This window comes from Paralichthys olivaceus, chromosome 4 (assembly GCF_024713975.1).
Source record: "Paralichthys olivaceus isolate ysfri-2021 chromosome 4, ASM2471397v2, whole genome shotgun sequence".
In the NCBI taxonomy this organism is placed as follows: domain Eukaryota; kingdom Metazoa; phylum Chordata; class Actinopteri; order Pleuronectiformes; family Paralichthyidae; genus Paralichthys; species Paralichthys olivaceus.
In genome coordinates, this window is record NC_091096.1 from 267,360 (window position 1) to 290,000 (window position 22,641).

Here is a 22,641-nt window from a genome sequence, read left to right on the forward strand (position 1 = left end):
TATATATATAGTACATTTTGAGTATATAGTTCTGAAAACCAGCATAGAAAGCTTAGTTATGCTAATTCATACAGTCATTCCTCATGTTTGAGTTACTTTATATATATAGTACTACTATATATATATTCTCTCCCTCTATATATATACATATATATATATAGAGGGAGAGAATACTGTGATTACTGTGATACTGTAATACTGTGATTATGAAAACCAGACCATCTGGGCCTGTCCTGGATCAGGACTCAGCTCTGACTGGACCTGAAGACCTCAGGTCTGGGGGGAGTCCAGGTAAAGACCCTCTGACCACACATGATTCTGGTGGACGGACAGCGTCTTGTCTCTGCAGGGGACGAGGATAAACCGTCCATCATCACGTCAGCGGCCGTCAGCTCCCATTTCCTTCCCACCGTACTTCCTATTGTCAACAATGACTTAAAAATAGAGCCGTCAATCATCCAGCAGGCCCGCCGCCGCTGGGACTCCGAGCGCCGCTCACGAGGATTAATTATAGTCCGAGACCGAAACGCTCACTTTGAACCAGCCGGAGATTTAAACTGACGAAAAGAGACGAGACGCTGCAGCAGCCGACAGCCGCTGTCACTCACAACCACTCGTTAACTTCACTGTTCATATATTAGAGATGATACACAACAACTACACAACAACTACACAACAACGTTTCTACTGTTAGAACAACCCAACATTACACATGTGGTCGAGCAGAGAACAGGTGAGTCCAGGAGAGTCCAGGAGAGTCCAAGTGAGTCCAGGTGAGTTCAGGTGAGTCCAGGTGAGTCCAGGAGAGTCCAAGTGAGTCCAGGTGAGTCCAGGAGAGTCCAAGTGAGTCCAGGAGAGTCCAAGTGAGTCCAAGTGAGTCCAGGAGAGTCCAGGTGAGTCCAGGAGAGTCCAAGTGAGTCCAAGTGAGTCCAGGTGAGTCCAGGAGAGTCCAGGTGAGTCCAGGAGAGTCCAAGTGAGTCCAGGAGAGTTCAGGTGAGTTCATGTGAGTCCAGGTGAGTGCTCTTCTCAGACAGAATTTAATCTGCTCTCCAGAGCCTCAAATACAGAGTGAGGATCCTGATCAGCATCAATGAGAACCACATCTGGATACACAGACTGACACACACACACACACACACACACACAAACACATAGTGATTAAAACACAATCAATAATATTTATATGTGTGTGTTAGAGATGAGCGGATCGCATGTATGCTTTACTCATCTGCCCATCACCCACCCAAAGGAATAATTTTCTCTAATTCAGAGACCTCACTCTGAGGACACACTGTCTCTGAGGACACACTGTCTCTGAGGACACATATTAACTCTGAGGACACATACTGACTCTGAGGACACATACTGACTGAGGACATACTGTCTCTGAGGACACACTGTCTCTCAGGACACACTGGTGGAAACCTCTGACGTCACTACTCAATAAAAACACATGGACATATTTTCAGGACCTGACTGAGTTGGAGCCTCTGGAGACAGAGAGACTGAGACGTCCTGACTGAGTTAGAGATCAACTGAACCAACCAGACGTTATTTAAACGTCTCTTATCCGTCCCTTTAAGGAGAGTGTGCACCACACAACAGTGGAGAGACACTTTGGTGTTTACATTTTAGAGAATGTATTTAACATTTTACACATTAATGATGCAACATGCATATTTCATTCACCGATCCACTATTAATCAGACATTTTAACTTTCAGGACCTGACACACCCTCCCCGCAGATCAACCATGAGTCACTAGTGTGTGTGGTACCTGCAGAGCAGCAGTGTGTGTCCTGCACTGGTTCAGAGTGTGTGTCACAGCGTACGTTCTGTCCTGTGGTCTGGTCTCCAGTCTGTTCTGGATCTCAGAGGTCAGAGCCGGTCGAGTCACAGCGTGAAATCTGCAGGAGAAAGACGCAGTCAGATTCCTGGATCAGGGTCAGAGTCCTGATCCCGGTCCTGGTTCAGAGTCAGGGTCAGAGTCCTGGTCCTGGTTTTGGGTCAGTGTCATAGTCCTGGGTCAGGGTCAGAGTCCCCGACATGGATGAAGATCAGATTAAGGGTCCTGGTCCTGGCTGGTTTGGACTGACCTCTCTCCGCTCACTGGGTCTGTGGCTCTCAGACTGACTCTCTCCACACAGACATCATCCGTCAGCTCCAGGAAGAAAACTCTGAGGGGAAGAGGATGACATCATCATTAATCAGCTGTTAGCACTTAGCAACGAGGGTTAAACGCTGGTCGACACAAGTCAGTGACAGACTCTGTGATTGGTCCGTTTGTTCTTCAGAGGGAAGGAGTTATCCGACCTCAGTCTGATCACAGGATATGCAATACATGTAGATACTACTGTAGTATTAGTAGTATAAGTAGATGTACATGCAGTACCTGTTAGGCTGGTGCTGGGACTCCTGCAGGCTCAGCGCCCCCTGCAGGTCACGAGGGAACCCGTGCAGGATCCAGCCTCTGCTGCTGCAGTCTACTTGGCTCAGACGTCGCTTCAGAACCTGCAGCACCAGGTCGTCTGGAACTGCAGCGACAGGGCAATCAATAATCAAGACCAATACTCAATATTAATAATCAATATCAATTCATCTATAGTGTGTGTGTCGGTGTGTGTCGGTGTGTGTGTGTTACCTGGTTGTTTATCATCCAGATATGATTGAATCTTCTCTCCAAGGCTTGAACCATCAGCTGCTGCAGAGGTGATCAGCTGATCACAACACACTGAGAGAGAGAGAGAGAGAGAGAGAGAGAGGAGATGTTGGGATCGTGTGTGTGTGTGTGTGTGTGTGTGTGTGTGTGTGTGTGTGGGTGTGTGTGTGTACCATCCACCATCTTGTATTTTTCTGACAGCAGCCTGGCCTGGTGACTCTTCCCTGACCCAGGTGGACCCAGCAAGAGGATTCTAGGAGTTCTGGAGCAATGTCGAGTCCGAACAAAAGCCAGCACTGAGACAATGCACACAAACACGCACACACACGCACGCACACACGCGCGCACACACACACACACACACACACACACAGAGTTCAGACGCTTTAAAGAGAACACCTGCTCACAAAACTTCAGCCAGTTTGAATGTGTGACAGTGTGTGTGAGTGTGTGACAGTGTGTCAGTGTGTGACAGTGTGTGTCAGTGTGTGTGAGTGTGTGACAGTGTGTGTCAGTGTGTGTGAGTGTGTGTCAGTGTGTGACAGTGTGTGTCAGTGTGTGTGAGTGTGTGACAGTGTGAGTTTCATAATACTGTCTTAGCTGAACTAGATTGGTTGTGTGTTCTGTTTTTGTCGCACCTTGAATTGTATGAGCTCGTTTCTAGATTTAGTTTCACTCAAGTGTTTGAGACTTAAAAAGAAGCAGTTCGAGTTAGAGTGCTTTTATTTTATTCACATATTGTTGGTAGACGTCAGCGCGTGGTTGGTTGTTTTGTGGGTGTGAACCTTGTTGGTAGACGTCAGCGCGTGATTGGTTGTTTTGTGGGTGTGAACCTTGTTGGTAGACGTCAGCGTGTGGTTGGTCACTGTTGATGATCTTTAGGACGTGCTGATAGGCTGACCTAAGACCTGTGACCTCACAGCGGAAAAGCTGCAGCTCAGCTAGGTGCTGCGCCTCTGATGGGCCCCGCCCCTTCTCCAGACGCTGGGCAATGATGTCATTGGCCTGCCAGATGAAAGTCTGATGGTACACGTCTGCAGGAAGTGATGTCATATGTTATCATTGTGACAAGAGATACATTGAGACGTCCACAGATGTGTTTGTGTCTCATGTTGAACAATCCACCACCCAGTTGTCAGAAAGCCAGGTGCATTGTGGGCCACAGAGGTGTGCCTCAAGAATGTAACTCCATCACACACACATACACACAAACACACATTACACACACTGACTCACCTCCTGTCACTGGGTCGACCAGTTTCCCCTCCCTCCTCTCCAACAACACATCATCAGAAGCGTCGAGTATCACTGACACACACACACAAACACACACACACACACACACACACACACACACAGTGTGTTTCAGTGACTGTATAAACAAAAATAATAATATAACATAAATTTGATAGTTTTCTTCTCACCAACGTGTTCGGGGATAACTCCGGCCTGTTGAAGAGTCAGAGCCTGAAGACGAGTCTGAGGGAGTCCCTCCAGGACCCAGCCCTGTAACACACACACACACACACACACACACACACACACACACACACACACACACACACACACACACGTGTGATCATCTTTATATACAGTCAGTGATCATCTTTATATACAGTCAGTGATCATCTTTATATACAGTCAGTGATCATCTTTATATACAGTCAGTGATCATCTTTATATACAGTCAGTGATCATCTTTATATACAGTCAGTGGAAGTGAGACATGTGGAGTAATTGATGTGACAGGAGGAGGCGGGGTCCTGATGGGAGCTGTCAATCATCGTCCCCCACTGACACAGAGAGACGATGAAGATCACACACACACACACACAGTCTCTTGTGTGTGTGTGTGTGTGTGTGTGTGTGTGTGTGTGTGATGAGTTTAGCCTGCAGCCAAAAACAGACATTAACAGAACAAAGTAGCTGCTAAACACACACACACACACACACACACACACACACACACACACACACACAAACAGTGATTAGACAGTTGACAGACGTGTTTTCTTGTTGGAACAAACTAAAATGTTCAGAGGAGTCAAACAGAAATAAACTCAGATCAGTTATGCAGATTTCATGGTGAGAGAACAAAGAGGAACCACAGCAGCAGAGAACCCAACAGAACGTGATGGGAACACAGATTAAAGACCTGCGACTGGTTTCTGATCAGTATCACCTCAGCACTCCAACAAAGATGTGATTTAATTATCTCTAGTTTTATTGCGCCAAAGGTCCACGGGCTGGTTCTTTAGTCTCTAGAACAGCTTCAGGGTTCCTGTAAAGACTCTCTAGAACCTCCTTAACGACCAAATGACCTCTAGAGCCTAAATAACCCTTTAATTCTCATTGGTGTCAAGAACCACCTTTAGGTCCGGTATCTTTTCAGTGACCACCCCTCCTAAACTAAAAAACGCTTGCTTAAAGAACCTCCCAAAGTTCCTTTAAAATGTCCTAGAGAACTCTGGAACAGAATATTACAACATCATACTGGACCCCTAGAACAAAAGGTGACGGTTGATTCCTGTGCCCAATCCCATTTCACCCCTTGGCCCTACCCCTTGTTTTCGAGGGTTATCTTGCCTTTATCTTACGAATTGGGACATCCCTTCAAGAAGCCATTACATCATCAGTAGTCGTCGCGAAAACCCAACAGGTCATCGGTAAACAAGACGAGACAATGTTTTTCCGGGGACGTCATTGTAATAACATTGTCAAGATCTTAAATAAACCAATGGTGTTGTTTGCAGTTACTAAAGTGACAAACAATAATATCCAAATAACATCTGTGCTAATGCAGGTGAATCATGACATTTCAAATTGAAAAGCTTGGAAGCTTGTCATTATTTCAAGTTTGAATCAAAAGCACAGGCTGCTAGCAGTGGTCTGTAGAAAACCCTGCCAGCTTGCCTGTGATTCGCAAGGCATTCTGGGTACCCCTAGGTTTGAAGTGAGGGTCTGAAACATCTCAGATTCGAGGACTATAGAGCCCGAACACTTGGCCCCACCCCTCCGTCCCAACAGGTATCGGGACAGCCTGCCCCCACACATGAACATGCGAAACGAAGGGGTAGAGCAAAGGGGTGAAATGGGATTGGGCCTTGGTCTCAACAGAGAAAAATAATCTCAGCTGTTTGTATCTGTGATCTTGTTCTTTGGGTTATGACCCAATGACCTCAGATCAGTGTCTGAAGCTTTGTGGTCAGACTCTTCACCACAGCAGTCCGTTGCTCCTCCTCCTCAGAAACAACATCCTGAGATACTTCTAATCAACTCTGTCACAGCAACTCGCCTCCAGACGAAGAGAACCACCATTTTGTGTTGTTATTGTTCATTGAAGCCAACAGCAACAACATGATGAGTTTTAAACGCAGGCAGACTGACTCCTTTGTCAGTAGAGTTTGTCTTCCTGTGTTTTCCTGGAGCATCATGCTGGCGCTCTCTCACCTCGCTGTCTGTCAAATTAGTGCGTTCACCCGGGTGTCATGTTTCCATCACTGCCGATCAGAACCAATTAAAACCTGTCTACTGCAGAGTCATGTGACCTGGGAGTGAGAGATGATGGTTTCTATTCACATTAGAGGCAGAAGACAGATGTTAGTGAGTGGAAACAGTTTCTCTACATGACACCGATGGATGAACCATGTCTGTGTTGTTCTTGTCTCACAGCAGAGCAGAGAGCAGCTGTTCACTTAGCTTCAGTTTGTGCTGTTGTTGTGTTGTTGTGTTGTGTTGGTGACAGCAGCTTCTCCTGCTTTCATTCTCTTTAACTGATCAGAGAGCAGCTCTCGTGTCCTGATCAACGTTGACAGGAAACAGGATGTGATGCTAATAAGGAGCAGCAGAGAGGACGACAACATGCGTCATGTGTCAGACGCCTCGCCTTGATCACACGCTCTCTGGGGACACGCACCAACATGCTGCTCGGCCTTCTGGGAATCGTAGTACAACATAGCAGTGACCAGAGCACTAATTATTATCATCACAGCAGGGGAGAGAGATTTTGATTTTAAAACCATCCTTGATTTGTCACTATTTACACTGTACAAAAAACGTAATAAATTACATTTATACAATTTTTTTCTCATAGAGAAATTATAAATGTGTTATTTCTCCGTAGAGCAGCTGTTGGTCTGTGACGGAGCAGAGAACCTCTCTGTGTCCCCACATCAGCCTGAAACTCTCCAGGTCACGAGTCGCTCTGTAAAAACTAAAATCAATTAAAAGTCTGGATTTCACCACATCAACGTTCTTCTACTTGTCTTTTTCAATTCAATTCAAAAGACTTTATTGTCATTGCACAGTCGTACTTCGTACATTAGCACAACGAAATTTTGGCACAGTCCTCTTCCTCGATGCCAAACATAACAAGACACAAGACACAAACCACGACACAAATTGAGATAGAGATAAGAGGATTCCAGGACTAAAGGCAAAGTACGAAGTGGACGTACTATACAAGAAAGAATAATTGTACCGATAATGTACCCGTGCAGATAATATGCATATTTGGAGAAGTGCAAATTGTAAAGAATAAATACTATATACTATATACCGATAACGTAGCGATATATCTGGGTAATATACAAAGTGTTTTATTGCACCGGTAATGTCCCGAAAGTGTTAATTGCACAGAAAGGTCAAGGACTGAAAGTCCTATAGTGTTATTGCAGCTGGAATGACACATGAACTGTCTCTCAGCCTGTTTGTCCGTGATTTCAGAACCCTGAGACTTCTGCCTGAGGGCGGCGGCTCAAACAGCCGGTGTCCTAGGGATCCTTCAGGGAGGGGAGGGGGCGGCCAATGATTCTTCTCCGGCACACATACGCCGCCATCTTTGCCTGAGCTCAAACAAAGTTTCAGAGCTGACACTTGTGTTTTCTCTGGCGAGTGTCATTAAAACCACAGATAAAAACCTTCTGGTTGAAAAACTCCTCACATCCGTTAAAAAAGGTGTCCAGTGAAACAAACAGAGCGCAGAGACGAGGACGCTCTAGAAACAGTTTCTCTCTGGCTGCAGAACGGACATTTGTCCTCTACAGCAGCGTTGATGACCAAGATAAAAGAGTTCACTGCAACGACTCCGTGTTGGAGTCTCCACTAGAGGTCTCTGTGTCTCTTTATTACAGGAGGTTTGTACAACGACTTCCATTATGGTTTAGAACCAGGATCTAGTTTGAAGTAGGCCCTCCATGGAGTGTCACTGCGCCCATTCAGTGTCTCATGGTTAAGTGTCTTCACCATCAGTCCATAGAGGGATTTTCCTGAGGCGTCCTCCAGAGAAAAACTTAAAGGTGCGACAGGCTCCAGCAGGGGGCCAGAACAGTTTTTAAAGACAGTAAGTAATCCGGTAGCAGGGTATGGGTCTGCAGAGTCTGGCAGCAGTGAACCATCACTGAAGTCTTTTAAAAGAAGGTGTTCATGTCTCGTCAGTTTTGATTTCCAGTGATTAAGGAGCTGATTCATCACCCGCATGGATCTCACTCCCAGTTTAGTGGCTAATCCTGCAGGATCGTCCAGCCTGGGTCCAGCCAGCTTCACCACCTGCTCCAGTGTGGAAATCCCTGCAGCGTGGAGGGTTCTGGACAGAGTAGGTCCACTCAGGTTGGAATAATCCAGACGTTGTCCATACAGTACTGGTTCCTGTAAGAGCCAGTGTAGAGAGGCCGTCTGCTCCTGTCTCTGCTTTTTCAGCAAAGACCACACTGAAAAAAGGCTCCGATAAAAGTCTGGCAGAGACGAAGTGCTCAGCTTCCCAGGGTCCATAAAAAACAAGGTTAAGTCTTGTCCCAAACCACCAACACGTCTCAGGGCAGGACAGAGGTCGCCATGCCAGGTCAGCTGGTCCAGTCAGCAACCTCTGAACAAACGAGAGGAGACGAAAAGCTGCGCCTCTGCTGGCCAGGTGAATCAGACCCTGTCCACTCTCCTCCTTTGGAAGGAACCGGACACTCTGTGGTATCCATCAACTAAAACCCTCTGGATTTGTGACGACAGAGAGGCTGGGGGGTCAACACAGGCCAACCGATGCCACAGAGCAGAAGACACAAGACTGTTTGTAGGAAGCACTCTGTGTTTGTAGGATATTCTTTTTTAAACCCAGGTCCATTTCTCTAGACGACCTTTTATAACATTTTACCAGTTTCCCAGAAGAACTCCCAGATACTTAAATCCTCTGTTTTTCCAGATTAGTCGGCTGATCACTCAGCCTGTCCCTGACCAGCACTGCCTCGCTCTTCTCCCAGTTTACATTGGCACAGGAAATACAACCAAAACTAATTACAGTGTTCATTAACGTCTTGATGTCTCTTTGATTATTAACCGGGATGATGACATCATCAGCATATGCTGACAGTTTGAAAGGGATCCTGCAGCCAGGAAAGGACACACTGAAAAAAGTTCTTCACATCTTGTAGGTCTCCTTTTTTTGGCAGTAGGGTGATGACTGCCCTCCTGCAGCTCAGAGGCAGCCGTCCACTCTCTATACTGTCTGTTATGACCTCCCACAGGTCTTCACCCAACACAGACCAGAAAGACTTAAATCCACCGGGAGACCATCTAACCCTGGAGCGTCATCAGGGCAGCATGCAGTTCTTGTAGGGAGACCTGAACCTCCAGACATGTATTGGTCTCGTTGTCCACCTTAGGGAGACCAGTGAGGAAACTGTCTCTGATGTCCAGGTTGTCAGTTCATTCTTAAAAAGGTCTCTGTAGAAGCTGAGAGCATATTTTCTAATCTCAGAGGAATCTAACCCCGCCTCCTCCACCAAGCAGCTCACTGCCGGCACCAGTTTGACTGCATGATGACGAGTTAGCTTCACAAACTCGGCCTCACCCGCCTCCACCACCGGCGTACTGCCGCACCACCGAGCCGGTAGCCTAGCTACCAGACCCAAAACCACCGATAGATTCCTGTGCTAGATTTAACGTAAGACAAAAAAATAAAGTGATAAATGATTTATTAAATGATTAATAAATCATTTAACTGTAGGAAAAGTTCAAAAACTTGCTCACACACCGCCACACTCGCGCGCGCGCGCGAGAGAGAGAGAGAGAGAGAGAGAGAGAGAGAGAGAGAGAGAGAGAGAGAGACAGACAGACAGAGAGAGAGAGAGAGAGAGGCAGACAGACAGAGAGAGAGACAGACAGAGAGAAAGAGAGAGAGACAGAGAGAGAGGTTAAAAATGTGCTTCTGTGGTGTCAAAGGTCGACACGTACATGAGGAGTTCTTCTTTGACGTTTAACAAAATTTAAATAATTTGATCCAAATATAAAAAACAGGGAATAAAACAAAGTTCTCCCTCTAGTGGTTCCACATCACATTTACATTTAAATACAAGTTTCTACCTTTATTCTATTTTATTTGTATAGAACCAAATGATAATATAGATGATCTCAAGGTTGAGATCTTAAAGTTATAGAGAAACCAACAGTCCCACAACAAGCAGCAGTTTGATCAAAGTGAGTCTGATGTGTGAAGGTGGAGAACGTTTCCTCCTTCGCTCCCTGAGCGTCTGTTCTCTCTCTCTGCTGAGTGGGTTCATCTCCTGAGAGAACAAGTGACTGAGAGTCTCCATCAGCTCCAGTGGAAGAGTGAAGCTGAACTGAGATCAGTTCTTAACAACCAGAGTTTATCTCCAATGTTCAGCAGAAACTTTAAAACATGAAGAATCTGAACAGTTTGGTGGATTAGTTTCTCTGACTCACTTTGTTGAAACAGTCGACCTCGCTCAGTCTCTGATGAACACGCTGCTCGACAGGAAGCTGCTGAACACAACAAAGTGACATCACTGATGACATCACCAAAGGCCAGACTCCTGCTTGACGTGTCTGTGTGTACTGGCGTGCCTGTGTGCTTAGCTCTGATTGGTCCTTCAGTAGACTCTCGATGGTCACATGAACAGCTCTCAGCTCAGCGCTCAGCTTCGTTGCCTGAAGGACGACAAAGAAGATGAAGATGACATCAGCAGCATCTGTGGTCTCTGCTCCGTCACATGACTGACGTCTATAACATGTTATTTTCTATTTATGTAAAAGGACACGTGACGTTTTTTACTGTTTCTTTCGTCCACTGTGTTAACGGCTCGTCAGTTGTCTGGAAACCCGTTCATTCTGTTTTATTTGTTAGGGGGCGTGTCAGACTAGCTGCTAGGTGTGCGTTAACGCCCTTTAACAAAACCAAGTGAGGTGAGAGCGGAGGCCGGCATTTCCAACACACGCTGGAAGCAGTTGACCAATCACAACAGAGAAGAGCAGCTGACCAATCAGAGCAGCCTGGGCTTTATCAGGAAGGCGGTCTTAAAGAAACAGGTGCTAAAACCAAGACACAGACTGAAAAGCAGCAATGGACAGTCTGAGGAAAGTGTTTCTGAACGTTAGCATAAAACATTTTACAATATAACACTGATTGAAACAGTGTCTGAAGTTGTTTATAGATTTATATATAATCTTATTTTAAACTCACCACAGTGTGTTTCCCTACAGCTGGAGGACCGAGCACCATGATCCTGGGAACTGACACAGATACAGTTTAACACTTGATGTTTATGCTGCGTTCCGTTACACCTCAGAGCTCCGAGCTCCAGTGATAGCATTCCAGTTGCACAGGAACAATGTTTTACGTTATCCAGCTAGCCATTATTAGCAAAGCCAGTTCATAATAACACATTACGTGACATTTCACGCATTCCAACGCCAGAGTTACCTGTCCAACGATTTAATGACAGGAGGTCCATTCAACAGTAAAAAATGGGGTGTTCCAGTTGTAGCTTCCAACTCGGAGGTCGGTAATTCCGAGTAATGGAACGCAGCATTAAAACAAGTCTGACACATGATCAGACAATGTCAACAAAGACGACGTCTCCACTTCCTCCAGAAACGAAGTCAAAATATCTCACATACAAATGCTGCCATCTGGTGGTGATGACCTCATCTGCAGTCAGAGTCTGTGTAGTAGTGATTGTGGGGTGGAGCCGTGGTATCAAGGGCCCACCCACACACATTCTCAACCAATCCAATCTGAGCCTGGCTCAGCTGTCAATCATGACGTCTCCGCCTGTTTTTATATCATTAATAACTGATTTAACCGAACTAATGAGAAACACTTGAACAAACATCAGAGGGAGAAGAACTGAAACGACAGAAACATCTTTAAACATTTAATTAACGTCTACTTTGAGTTTTTAATCAGTTAATGAGGAGACATTTGTTCATGTCCCATCTGCTAACATGGAGGAGGCGGGTTAATAACCTATACTGCAGCCAGACACCAGGTAGCCAGAGGATTTGGCTTCATGTCATCCATCTTTATTTACAGTGTGTGTGTGTGATGAGTGTGTTTACAGGCCTGTAGAGTCACAGCTCCACCTAGTGACAGAAAGGTTCATTCACCACTCGTCACTCATCATCTGAACACACAGCGTTACCATGGAGATGATTCATCCAACTCATGACCTCATGACTGAGAACAGCTGATGATCAGCTGACGTCTTACTGTTGATGCTGCTCCTCTGAAGAACTGAGATCAGGTGAGAGACTGGATCATCAGGCTGGTACGTCAACACACTGGACACCATGCTCTGTAACACACACACACAGAGACACACAGACACACAGACACACACACACACACACACACACACACACACAGAGACACACACACACAGAGACACACAGACACACACACAGAGACACACAGAGAGACACACACACACACACACACACACACACAGAGAGACACACAGACACACACGCAGAGACACACACAGAGACACACACACACACAGAGACACACACACACAGAGAGACACACACACACACAGAGAGACACACACACAGAGAGACACACACACACACAGAGACACACAGACACACACACAGAGACACACAGAGAGACACACACACACACAGAGACACACAGAGAGACACACAGAGACACACACACACACAGAGACACACACACACAGAGAGACACACAGACACAGAGAGACACACAGACACACACACACACACACACAGATAGACACACACACACACACAGACACACACACAGACACACACACAGAGACACACACACACACAGAGAGAGACACACAGACACACACAGAGACACACACACAGAGAGAGACACACAGACACACACAGAGACACACACACACAGAGAGACACACACAGACACACACACAGAGACACACACACACACAGAGAGACACACAGACACACACACAGAGACACACAGAGACACACACACACACAGACACACACAGAGACACACAGAGACACACACACACACACAGACACACAGACAGACAGACACACACACACACAGACACACACAGAGACACACAGAGACACACACACACACACAGACACACAGACAGACAGACACACACACACACAGACACACACACACAGACACACACACACAGAGAGACACACACAGACACACACACAGACACACACACAGACACACACACAGACAGACAGACACAGACAGACAGACACAGACACACACACACACAGACAGACACAGACACACACACAGTTTGCTCCAGTCTACATGGAGGTGATGACGTCAGTTTCAGGCTCTTTACCTGCAGCAGGTGGAAGACGCCATGTTTGTCCGCATAAACCGACATGTGAGCGGGAATCAGAGGCTTCACCATGTTCTCCATCAGTCTCCTGCAGATACACCACAGTGACATCAGTGACATCATAGACATGTATAAACGCCATAGCGACATCACAGAATGACGTCACAGAGCGTTGCTTCCTGGGAACCGTTTCCCATCAGGTTATTAAACTGTGATGTGTGAAAAGTATGGATGTGACGTCATCAAACCTCTGTCACGTGACTCAGACACGCATCTGCTGCTCTGATCTGTACCTGAACTCAGCAGAACTTTCATGACGTCATTAACCTTTATTAATGAGTCTTACCTGAACAGCCGAGTTCACTTCCTGTTCATCAGTCAAGTGGAGGGGACACAAACAGGTCCGGCTAGTTAAAAGCTAACTAAACTACCTAAAACCGCTGAGTCAAGCTAACGTGAGACTAACCAGACGTTTACCGCAGGTTGCTATGGAACGTCTTCTCGTTGCTAGTGTTCAACGTCATCACCGCGCGTCAAGGGCGGGACTGAGGCCATTTCCTAGCAACCCCGTGGAGGAGTTCCTACTGACGTCACAACGGCGCCACATGTGTCCTTCCGCTCCCGAGCCGTGGAGGCTCCACTGACTGGATCCTACATGTCCCAGGATTCATTGCGCATCACTGACCAACTTCCTAACTTATCTCCTTCAGCAGAGGAAACATCGGACCATCCTTTGTGGAAGGAAAGGAGACTCGATGCTTCCTAACTTATCTCCTTCAGCAGAGGAAACATCGGACCATCCTTTGTGGAAGGAAAGGAGACTCGAAGCTTCCTAACTTATCTCCTTCAGCAGAGGAAACATCGGACCATCCTTTGTGGAAGGAGACTCGAAGCTTCCTAACTTATCTCCTTCAGCAGAGGAAACATCGGACCATCCTTTGTGGAAGGAGACTCGATGCTTCCTAACTTATCTCCTTCAGCAGAGGAAACATCAGACCATCCTTTGTGGAAGGAAAGGAGACTCGACGCTTCCTAACTTATCTCCTTCAGCAGAGGAAACATCGGACCATCCTTTGTGTGAGGAGACTCGAAGCTTCCTAACTTATCTCCTTCAGCAGAGGAAACATCGGACCATCCTTTGTGGAAGGAAAGGAGACTCGATGCTTCCTAACTTATCTCCTTCAGCAGAGGAAACATCGGACCATCCTTTGTGGAAGGAAAGGAGCTTCATATAAAATCTTTCAGGTTTTCGTGTCGTTCAGAATTCATCAGTCATCGGCAGAGACGCTGGTTTTGAATAAATCTTTATTTTAGTGTTCACAGTTTAATATTCGTCTATTTGAGCTGGTGATGAGAACAGCGCCCCCTGTGTTTCTGAGTGAAAACAACTACACTGCAGAAAAAAAAGAAAAATCTTCCAGATCATCTGAGATTATTCAATTGTTTGTTGTCATGGTGATGACCAGTTTCACTTCTTCTCTTTGCTTGTGACGGTGTGATGGCGGAGATCAATGTCATGTGTTAATGTTCACATTGCATGATGAGGGAGATCATGGCACAAACATGTTCAGATGTTACACCTGATACATTGAGATCATACAGAAAAAACATTGAAGCTTCACAGTATCTGAAACTTAAATATAATAACCTGACACAGATCTGGAGCCACAACACTGTTAGCCTAGCTTAGCATAAAGACTGGAAGCAGCAGTTCATCTAGAATAAACACGTCCTGTACCTGAAGTGAGACTGAGCGTTTTTTTCAGCAGTCGTGACCCTGAGGTGACGGAACATTGGTTTTTATGCATCTTATGGTTGTAAATGTTGCTGGATATGAAAAAGATGCAAGGTGTTATTAAAAATGAGAAATTGTCAAGCAGAGAGCCAGTGACTGAGCACCGGCAACGTTTCCCTTTTCAGTATAACCAACATATATATGGATAAAGAAAATCAAACTGAATTTTTATTGCATCAGGGCCCACAGATCCAGTCTGAGTTCTCTGGTCATTGAATCACCTGCAGCTGACGTCAGCTAAGTGTCGTATTTCAAAATAAACCTTGAAACCACTTTCTTCAACGTCCACACCAGAAGTTCAAAGATGACAAACAGATTTTGTTCATTGAGGCCTCGATCACATGGACGCTGTTTTTTTGAACCCATTTCAACTTTTCATTATGTTTATGAATGTCTGCTTGTGCTGTTCATTCTCCAGATGATGACGACAGGGGGGTGAGAAGACGTCTGATTGGTTTCTGCTCAAAAACCTGCATGTTTCCATGTAAATAGGAAATACTACCCTGAGAAGCCCCATGATCAAATGTGGATGATTTTCTTCAGTGTGAAAAGGATCATTCAGCCTGTGAATGTCCTTGTGTCACGCAGGCGTCACTGATATTCATGGGCTGTGATTGGCAGTGAAGTAAATGAAATACTGAGAATCTTTGGTCAGTTTCCACTGAGATGTCTTTTTGAAACACAAACACTGTGAACACGCCTGCTGTTAAACTACATACACCTTAGTCTGCAGAGCACATCATGGCTGTGCTAATGATGCTAACTATGCTAAGTAGCTGCTAGCCAGGCTCTGACACTGACAGAACCAACCAGAGTCATTTTAGCAGCTCAGCATCAGTCCAGACAGAAAGTCAGGCCTGAATAGTTGCAACGTGATTTCTCGAAAAATATAACCACTAGTTTTGGTTGATAGTGTTTTGATGCTGTTGTTGCAGCTGCAGAGACGAAAAACTACAGGGAGCAGTTTTATGTTACAGTCAACGCCAGATTATTAACACAGCTTCTGTTAGCTTCACCTTAAATTCATTCATTCGAACAAACCTCCAATTTCTTCCCTTATTTTTGGTTTAATTCACTGTTTCCTGACGATGACAACAAATCTCTCAAGATCCAACTTTCAGACTTGTGTAAATTCAGGGGCAGATAACTGCACAGCTATCAGAGCGTGAGCAAGTTCAATTCATAAGTCAATGTGCTGAGGGCAAATGTTAGCATGTTAATGTTAGCTGTGAGACTCTAAACATGAGATTACAGTTAAATTACTTACGTGATTGTTTTTAGTTTCAACTGATGTAATTTAGTTTTAAGACTTTACAGTTTAATTTCATGAATTATTTCAACTTGCTCTATGTCTTGACACAGTTTTGGATATATTCCTACATTAAATATTAGCTATGGTTTAGTCATTCATTTTTGAGCTAACATTAACTTAATTTCTTTGTTCTTTGTTAAATTAACATCCATCAACTTGCTCAATAATGAAGTAGTTTTAACGCCACTTAGCTTACAAGCTCATTTTAGCATTAGCACAACATACTAGTTGTTGATGAAGTTTATACCTTAGCTGTAGCTTCACTTCTTTAGTTGGAATGAGATTTATAACGTCAGTTCATTTCAATAGCATCAGTGAGAGTTTGACTTAAACTGCGACTGATTCTTTCTAATCTCTATCAGCTTATTGGCTGGTTAGCATTTGAGCTAGCTTCACAATTTATTCACCATCATGGATTTATCCAGTGAACAGGAAACAGTTGTGGCACTCAGTGTTTTTAAGGCAGATGTGAAAACAGACCAGTCAGCAGGTCAGCTGCTGATCTCAGAACGGCCTCCAGTCCTCCGTCAGTACTCTGGCAGCGTCTCGTCGTAGTCCATGATGCTCAGCTCGTGTCTCCTCTGACGAACAGCGAGGGTCAGGTCTGCAGGGGGGGCAGGACCTGGGGGGGGGGGCACAGGTTTGAAGGCGGTGAAGCTGTGAGCTGTAGCCAGGCTCGGAGGCTCCGTCGGAGGGTTCTCTGAGAAGAGGGTGGCCTCCTCCACCTCATGATCCAGAGGAAGGGTCTCTGACTGAACGTCCTCATCCTCCACCTCCTCCTGAGGCTCCTCCTCCTCTGGGCTGTGATTGGTCGGTCCAAACAGCTGCCGCGCTCGCTGCTCCAGGAACGACCCCGCTGCCAGGGGGGACTCGATGGGGGACAGGGAAAGGGGGGAGGAGGAGTAGGACGGGAGGTGCAGGGGGGAGGTGGACACCACTCCATTTATTATACCAACAGAAGAAGAGGAGGGGCGGGGCCTGAGGCTGCTCGGAGCAACAGGTAAAGCAACACTGCCGCCATTTGGCCTGAGGGAGAGAAAGATGACATCACATGACATCATCAGCCATTATCTCCTGATGCAGATTGTCTTCTCATGCTCAGTGTGCTCGTGTTAGCTATTTCCATAGACACTGAGGCTGCTGACGTTAGCAGCCCCATCTAGTGGTGGGCAGCTGTGTAGCATGTTAGATGCAGCAGTTAACCAAGGTTATACATCTTTTAAGTAATTAAAGAAGAAATGGTCACTGGGTTTGTTGCTGTGTCACCATGTTTAAAGTTGAACTCCTGTAGTGACATCAGAGGATGACATGTTTACCTGCCGCAGACGTCCTGAGGGCGAGTCTCCAGGTGGATCTGACTGTACAGCTGAAGCATCTCCGTCTGCAGGTTCTGACTGACTCTCTGCAGAGCGACGCAGCGACTGTCACAGGCCGACAACTCCGCTCTGACACACACACACACACACACACACACACTATGTTACTGACTTTATATATTTTATTAAGTTACAGACTGATGTCTGCTTTTATGAACAACTGTTGAAAATAACATGAACTCAACTTCTGAGTTTGTCTACAGGTGAATCTTCGATCATTCACAGTGTAGAGCAGACTGGTCAGGGTTAGCTGGTTAAGGTTGAATAGTTTAGGTAACTGGTCAGGGTTAGCTGGTTAAGGTTGAATAGTTTAGGTAACTGGTCAGGGTTAGCTGGTTAAGGTTGAATAGTTTAGGTAACTGTTTGGGAATCTGACCTGCTCTGGGCCTTGGTGTCCTCCAGGAGTTTCTTCTGATCCTGGATCAACTGATCTTTCTTGGTCAGCTGGCTCTCCAGCTCCACGATCCTGTGATTGGCTGCTTCCAGCATCTGTCTCTGCTGGACCTCGCTGTCCCTCAGACGCTGGCACTCTTTACCCACACTGCACTGCAGCATGGACACCTCCTGCGCACACAACTTTGTGTAATAATCAGGCTAAAAGAGATAATACAACTATTTGCATTTTAGATTAATTCACCGATATCTTTCTAAAAACGTTCCAGAACCCGACATGAACTTGTTCCCTTGTTTTCTTCAGTGAAACATTTCAACGATCACCAGCTGCAGATAAACTTTCATTGATCGACTGATCATTGATTTAATCTTTTAATAATTTTCTTTGTTGAGTCATCTTTGCTGGTCCTCACAAATCATAGAGAGGTTAAAGTACGGGGCTGGGGAATGCATAGTGTCAATGAGCGTCCTCACAACTATAGAGAGACAAGTGTGTGTGTGTGTGTGTGTCTGTTATCGTACAGTCCAGCGCTCGGCCTCTCCTCCCTCCAGCTGATTGGTCAGAGCTCTGTTAGTTTCTCTGAGGAGGACGAGCTGCTGGTTCATCATGAAGATCTGCTGCTGCAACTGCTCACTGCTGCTCAACTGCAGAGAAACAAAGAGACACAGCATCACTCACACACAAACACACACACAAACACACGCACAAACACACACACTCACACACACACACACACACACTCACACACTCCCCATCATCGTCTTCTTCATCATCATTCTTTTCTCTCGGATTGGATGAGCTATCTCTACATGAAAAGAACTGTCCAATCACAGTGATCCTCACCTTGAGTGACAGCTGGGTCAGCTGATGTTCAGAGTTATAGGCCTTGTTATTGGCTCTTTGAAGCTCCGCCTCCACAACTCTTAGCCTGCACTGACACTCCTGAAGGTCGCTCTGAAACAGCCAATCACAGCACAGCTGGTTGTTGTGTGTGTCAGTGTGTATTAATGTGTGTATATGTGTGTGTCAGCATGAGTATTATTTTGTGTGTGTGTATTAATGTATGTGTGTGTGTGTACCTGCAGCCTCTGGTTGTGTGTCTGCTTGTCCTGTTGCTGCAGCAGCAGTTGTTGGATCTGTGTGTTCAGCTGGTTGGTGTGTGTGTGTGTGTCCTGCTGCAGTTGTGTGTAACGTCTTTGTTCTTCCTCCAGACTCAATTTCAGAGAACGAATCTCCTCGTCCTGAACGCCCAACTGAGCCCTCTGTGTCAGATACACACACACACACAGTTGTATAAATCACTTAAAGGTAAGAAAGAAAAGTTGTTGATGTGCGTTCTGCAGAGCACCTCGATGTTGGTTGCCACTTGCCAATAAATTGAAGAAAATGTAGTGTCACCATGACAACACTATGCTCAAAGTGTCGACCTGTGTGTGTTTCTATGGGGACACTGCTCAGACAGGGTTGACATGTGAATGGTTACCATGGCGATACTTTGCTCCTCCAGCGCGGTAGCATTGATGACTCTACGCAGCAGGCGGCGGTTTCTGATGGCGTGCTGCTGCCGTTTGAAACGTTCGTACTGAAGCTGACTGTGGATCAGCAACAACTGACTCCTCAGTGACTGAAGCTCCTCCCCCACAACTGCAGCTGACACACACACACACACACACACACACACACACACACACACACACACACACACGTTTTACAGCCTGTGAATATCTGATCTGTCAGTTGAGACAGTCACAATATAAACAACAGAATAATACAGTTAATCTGGTTAGTACATTTACATTCAATCACATTTATTTGTATTGTCTCATATTCAGTTTGTCTCATGTTCAGTTTGTCTCATATTCAGTTTGTCTCATATTCAGTTTGTCTCATGTTCAGTTTGTCTCATATCCAGTTTGTCTCATGTTCAGTTTGTCTCATATTCAGTTTGTCTCCTGTTCAGTTTGTCTCATGTTCAGTTTGTCTCATATCCAGTTTGTCTCATCGATGTCAACAAGCAGCAACGTCCTCTGTCCTTCACTCATCAAGAGTCAAACTACAGAGACACTTTCTGAGCAGTAACTGAAGCTCAGAGTCACATGTGAGGATCCGTCTCCAGGACACGAGGACAATAGATGCTGATGAACTGAAGACATCCACACAACAACAGATTCACTACATTAGAAGAAACTTCATGTTTAAAGTATTTGTACATGAGAACATGTCTGATAGAGATGAAGGAGCAGACACATGAACTGAGGAGTCACTGATGGTAGAAGATGAGGAGACACGCTGGTTAGTAAAGTTACAATAGTTAGTCTGATTAGTAAAGTTAGTCTCTCTATTCAATTTAATGCACAAACTTTCACACTTCGGTTCAATCGAGTCATGATGATTAAAATCGAATTTAAAAATAAATATCAACAGAAGAGACTGAATTATATCGAGAAGAAGAAGACAACTCAAAGCTTGCAATCATCATCAGATCAAGCAGGTGAATTAATTTAACAAGCTGAGTCAGTGAGTTAATTCAGGTACCTTTGGTTTTCATGCTTTGCTGTTTACCTCCAAAATGACTTCGATCCCCCGACCTACTGACTGAAGACAACCTGCAACACACACACACACGATTGTACTTCTGTCTTAGTGAGGACAGTCATTGACATAACACATTCCAGAGGCCTCTAACCTTAACCATCACAACTAAATGTCTGTACTTATGAGTGAGGACCGGCCTAAATGTCCTCACTCATAAGTACAGGATCACACGATGTGAAATTCTTCGTCCTGTGGGCGGAGCCAGACAGATCGTGTTGGCTGTAAGCTGTTGTTTTTTCTCTTCGTCCATCTCCGTGGTAACAGTCTCACCTTGTGCTCAGGCGCTCATGAGCGTCGTGTCCGTGGACGATCAGCTGGTCCAAAGCCTCCAGAGGGGAGAAGGAGGTCAGATCCTGCTTCTTGTCCTCTCCCTCCACTCCTCCCCCACCTCCCCCCATCTCCTGCTGCCCTGCTGCTCTCTCCAGCGCCTCCTTCAGGTCAAAACAGGATCCACAAGAAGAAAATCATCACTTCAATAATGAGCTAAAATTATTTAATAGCTTTTATTAGATTTGTTGATACAACAGAAAACACCTATCTTCTGCTTGTACGAATGTGCAAAGAAATAAATAGTGTAATCTAAAGACCAAGTAAAAAATGTATTTAAGTATTATAATATTGATAAATATTAATAAAGATAAGTAATCTAGAAAAAAACGACATAAATGTGGATTAAGTTGTATGAAGTTAATGTTAAATTTAGGTAAAAAAATACATAAAGATATATAGGTAGTATTTTCTATTCACATCAAACTTAGACAGACGGACAAAGAGAGAGAGAGAGAGAGACAGACAGACAGAGACAGAGACAGAGACAGAGAGACAGAGAGACAGAGAGACAGTCTGAATCTAGTGAACATGTGACCAACAGTCTTCTTGAAGTTACCTGAGTCTTCCTCCCGATGAAGAGTGCGGCGGCTCGAGGCAGAGCCAGCTCAAACAGGGGTTCGTATGGGAAGGCGGGACTCTGATCAAAGAAGGCGGGGCCTCCCTCCTCTGACCTGGTTGGCGGGGTGAAACAGAGTGAGATGGAGGAGGGAGGACAGGGGAGGGATGAGCCTGACTCGCCACAGCTGGGGGTGGAGGTGAGGAGGATGTGCAGGGGGGGGGTGGAGTCTGGAGAGAAACGAGACAAAGTCAATTTCACTGAATCATTGTCAGTTCTAAGAGTTTGTACATCACATGACTCGAGATCGCTGCCTTCAGGTGACGCTGCTGCAGACAAAAACCCGGGGCAGCGAGGAATCGACTACCAGCGGTGAACACAAAGCCTCACTAACACTTCCTGTCAGGAACAGTTCCACCTCGTCGTCGCTCCGAAAAAAGAAATCTCTGCTCTGACATTTCACCATCACTGCTCCTCCGTCAGAGGAGTTTCTGTTACTAAGCAACCAACTGCAGAGGAGACAATCTACTTCCTGTTTACATCACATGACCAGTGTATGTGAAAATGTCATGTGACATGTTTTCAGGCGTGTCAGAGTCTGTGTCAGTGAGTTGTTTCTAATAAAGTGCTCACTCAGTAATAAATGACATCATAATGTGTTTATGATGTGGTGCTTCACTGTGGACGCAGGTTGACATGATCAGCTGATCACATCCATCATCACCTCACCTCCACTGCTGTTGATGACATCACTCGGACCTCTCTCCTCCTCTGTGACTGGCTGACTGGATGTCCTCTCCAGCTCTGGGATTGGCTTCTGCTTCACCTATGAGGACACAGACACAGATTCCTTCACAATAAAAGCCTTCTGCTGTAAAGGACCAAGCCGTGGTCCCTATCTCACCTGGTGGTGAGTCAGACCTCCATCCTGGTTGTATTCGCTCAGTGATGTCACAGGGGCAGAGGAAGAGGAAGGACATTCCACAGCTGGAGTCAAACAGACAAGTCTTAGTTTCACATTCAGAACGA

The 22,641-nt window shown here is 45.6% G+C and overlaps 2 protein-coding genes and 1 long non-coding RNA gene across 12 annotated transcripts in view; 1 reads left to right on the forward strand and 2 right to left on the reverse strand.

The window, feature by feature from the left end:
* Window positions 1-617: 617 nt before the first annotated feature.
* On the reverse strand, window positions 618-13,742 carry ak8 (adenylate kinase 8). 5 transcript variants are annotated; one of them, XM_069523183.1, is made up of 15 exons: window positions 13,601-13,742; window positions 13,255-13,342; window positions 12,156-12,240; window positions 11,127-11,176; window positions 10,511-10,594; window positions 10,370-10,426; window positions 4,084-4,165; window positions 3,896-3,967; window positions 3,493-3,693; window positions 2,833-2,955; window positions 2,642-2,731; window positions 2,393-2,534; window positions 2,097-2,177; window positions 1,778-1,907; window positions 618-1,116 (listed from the first exon to the last, which is right to left on the reverse strand). In XM_069523183.1, the coding sequence occupies exons 2-15, from the start codon at window positions 13,333-13,335 to the stop codon at window positions 1,027-1,029; spliced, it is 1,368 nt and encodes a 455-aa protein (XP_069379284.1). In that variant the 5' UTR covers window positions 13,336-13,342; window positions 13,601-13,742; the 3' UTR covers window positions 618-1,026. The 5 variants fall into 5 exon arrangements, with proteins under 5 accessions (XP_069379284.1, XP_069379282.1, XP_069379283.1 ...); XM_069523181.1 differs by having other exon boundaries at window positions 3,445-3,693; XM_069523182.1 differs by having other exon boundaries at window positions 10,370-10,429.
* On the forward strand, window positions 12,037-14,997 carry LOC138407420 (uncharacterized). Its single transcript, XR_011240827.1, has 2 exons — window positions 12,037-12,213; window positions 13,737-14,997. It is a non-coding gene; the product is annotated as an uncharacterized lncRNA (long non-coding RNA).
* The window catches only part of tsc1a (TSC complex subunit 1a), a 13,499-nt gene continuing 5,400 nt past the window's right edge, over window positions 14,543-22,641 (reverse strand). For 3 of the 6 annotated variants that reach the window (XM_069523168.1, XM_069523164.1, XM_069523169.1), the window contains exons 11-22: window positions 22,517-22,599; window positions 22,342-22,438; window positions 21,613-21,842; window positions 20,997-21,157; window positions 20,667-20,737; window positions 19,615-19,781; window positions 19,211-19,393; window positions 18,975-19,085; window positions 18,653-18,775; window positions 18,114-18,301; window positions 17,678-17,806; window positions 14,543-17,387 (exon numbers count right to left, since the gene is read on the reverse strand). In XM_069523168.1, the coding sequence (XP_069379269.1) occupies window positions 16,889-17,387; window positions 17,678-17,806; window positions 18,114-18,301; window positions 18,653-18,775; window positions 18,975-19,085; window positions 19,211-19,393; window positions 19,615-19,781; window positions 20,667-20,737; window positions 20,997-21,157; window positions 21,613-21,842; window positions 22,342-22,438; window positions 22,517-22,599 (2,042 nt within the window). In that variant the 3' untranslated portion in view covers window positions 14,543-16,888. The remainder of the gene's footprint in view (window positions 17,388-17,677; window positions 17,807-18,113; window positions 18,302-18,652; window positions 18,776-18,974; window positions 19,086-19,210; window positions 19,394-19,614; window positions 19,782-20,666; window positions 20,738-20,996; window positions 21,158-21,612; window positions 21,843-22,341; window positions 22,439-22,516; window positions 22,600-22,641) is intronic. The other 3 variants (XM_069523167.1, XM_069523166.1, XM_069523165.1) reach the window with 3 other exon arrangements.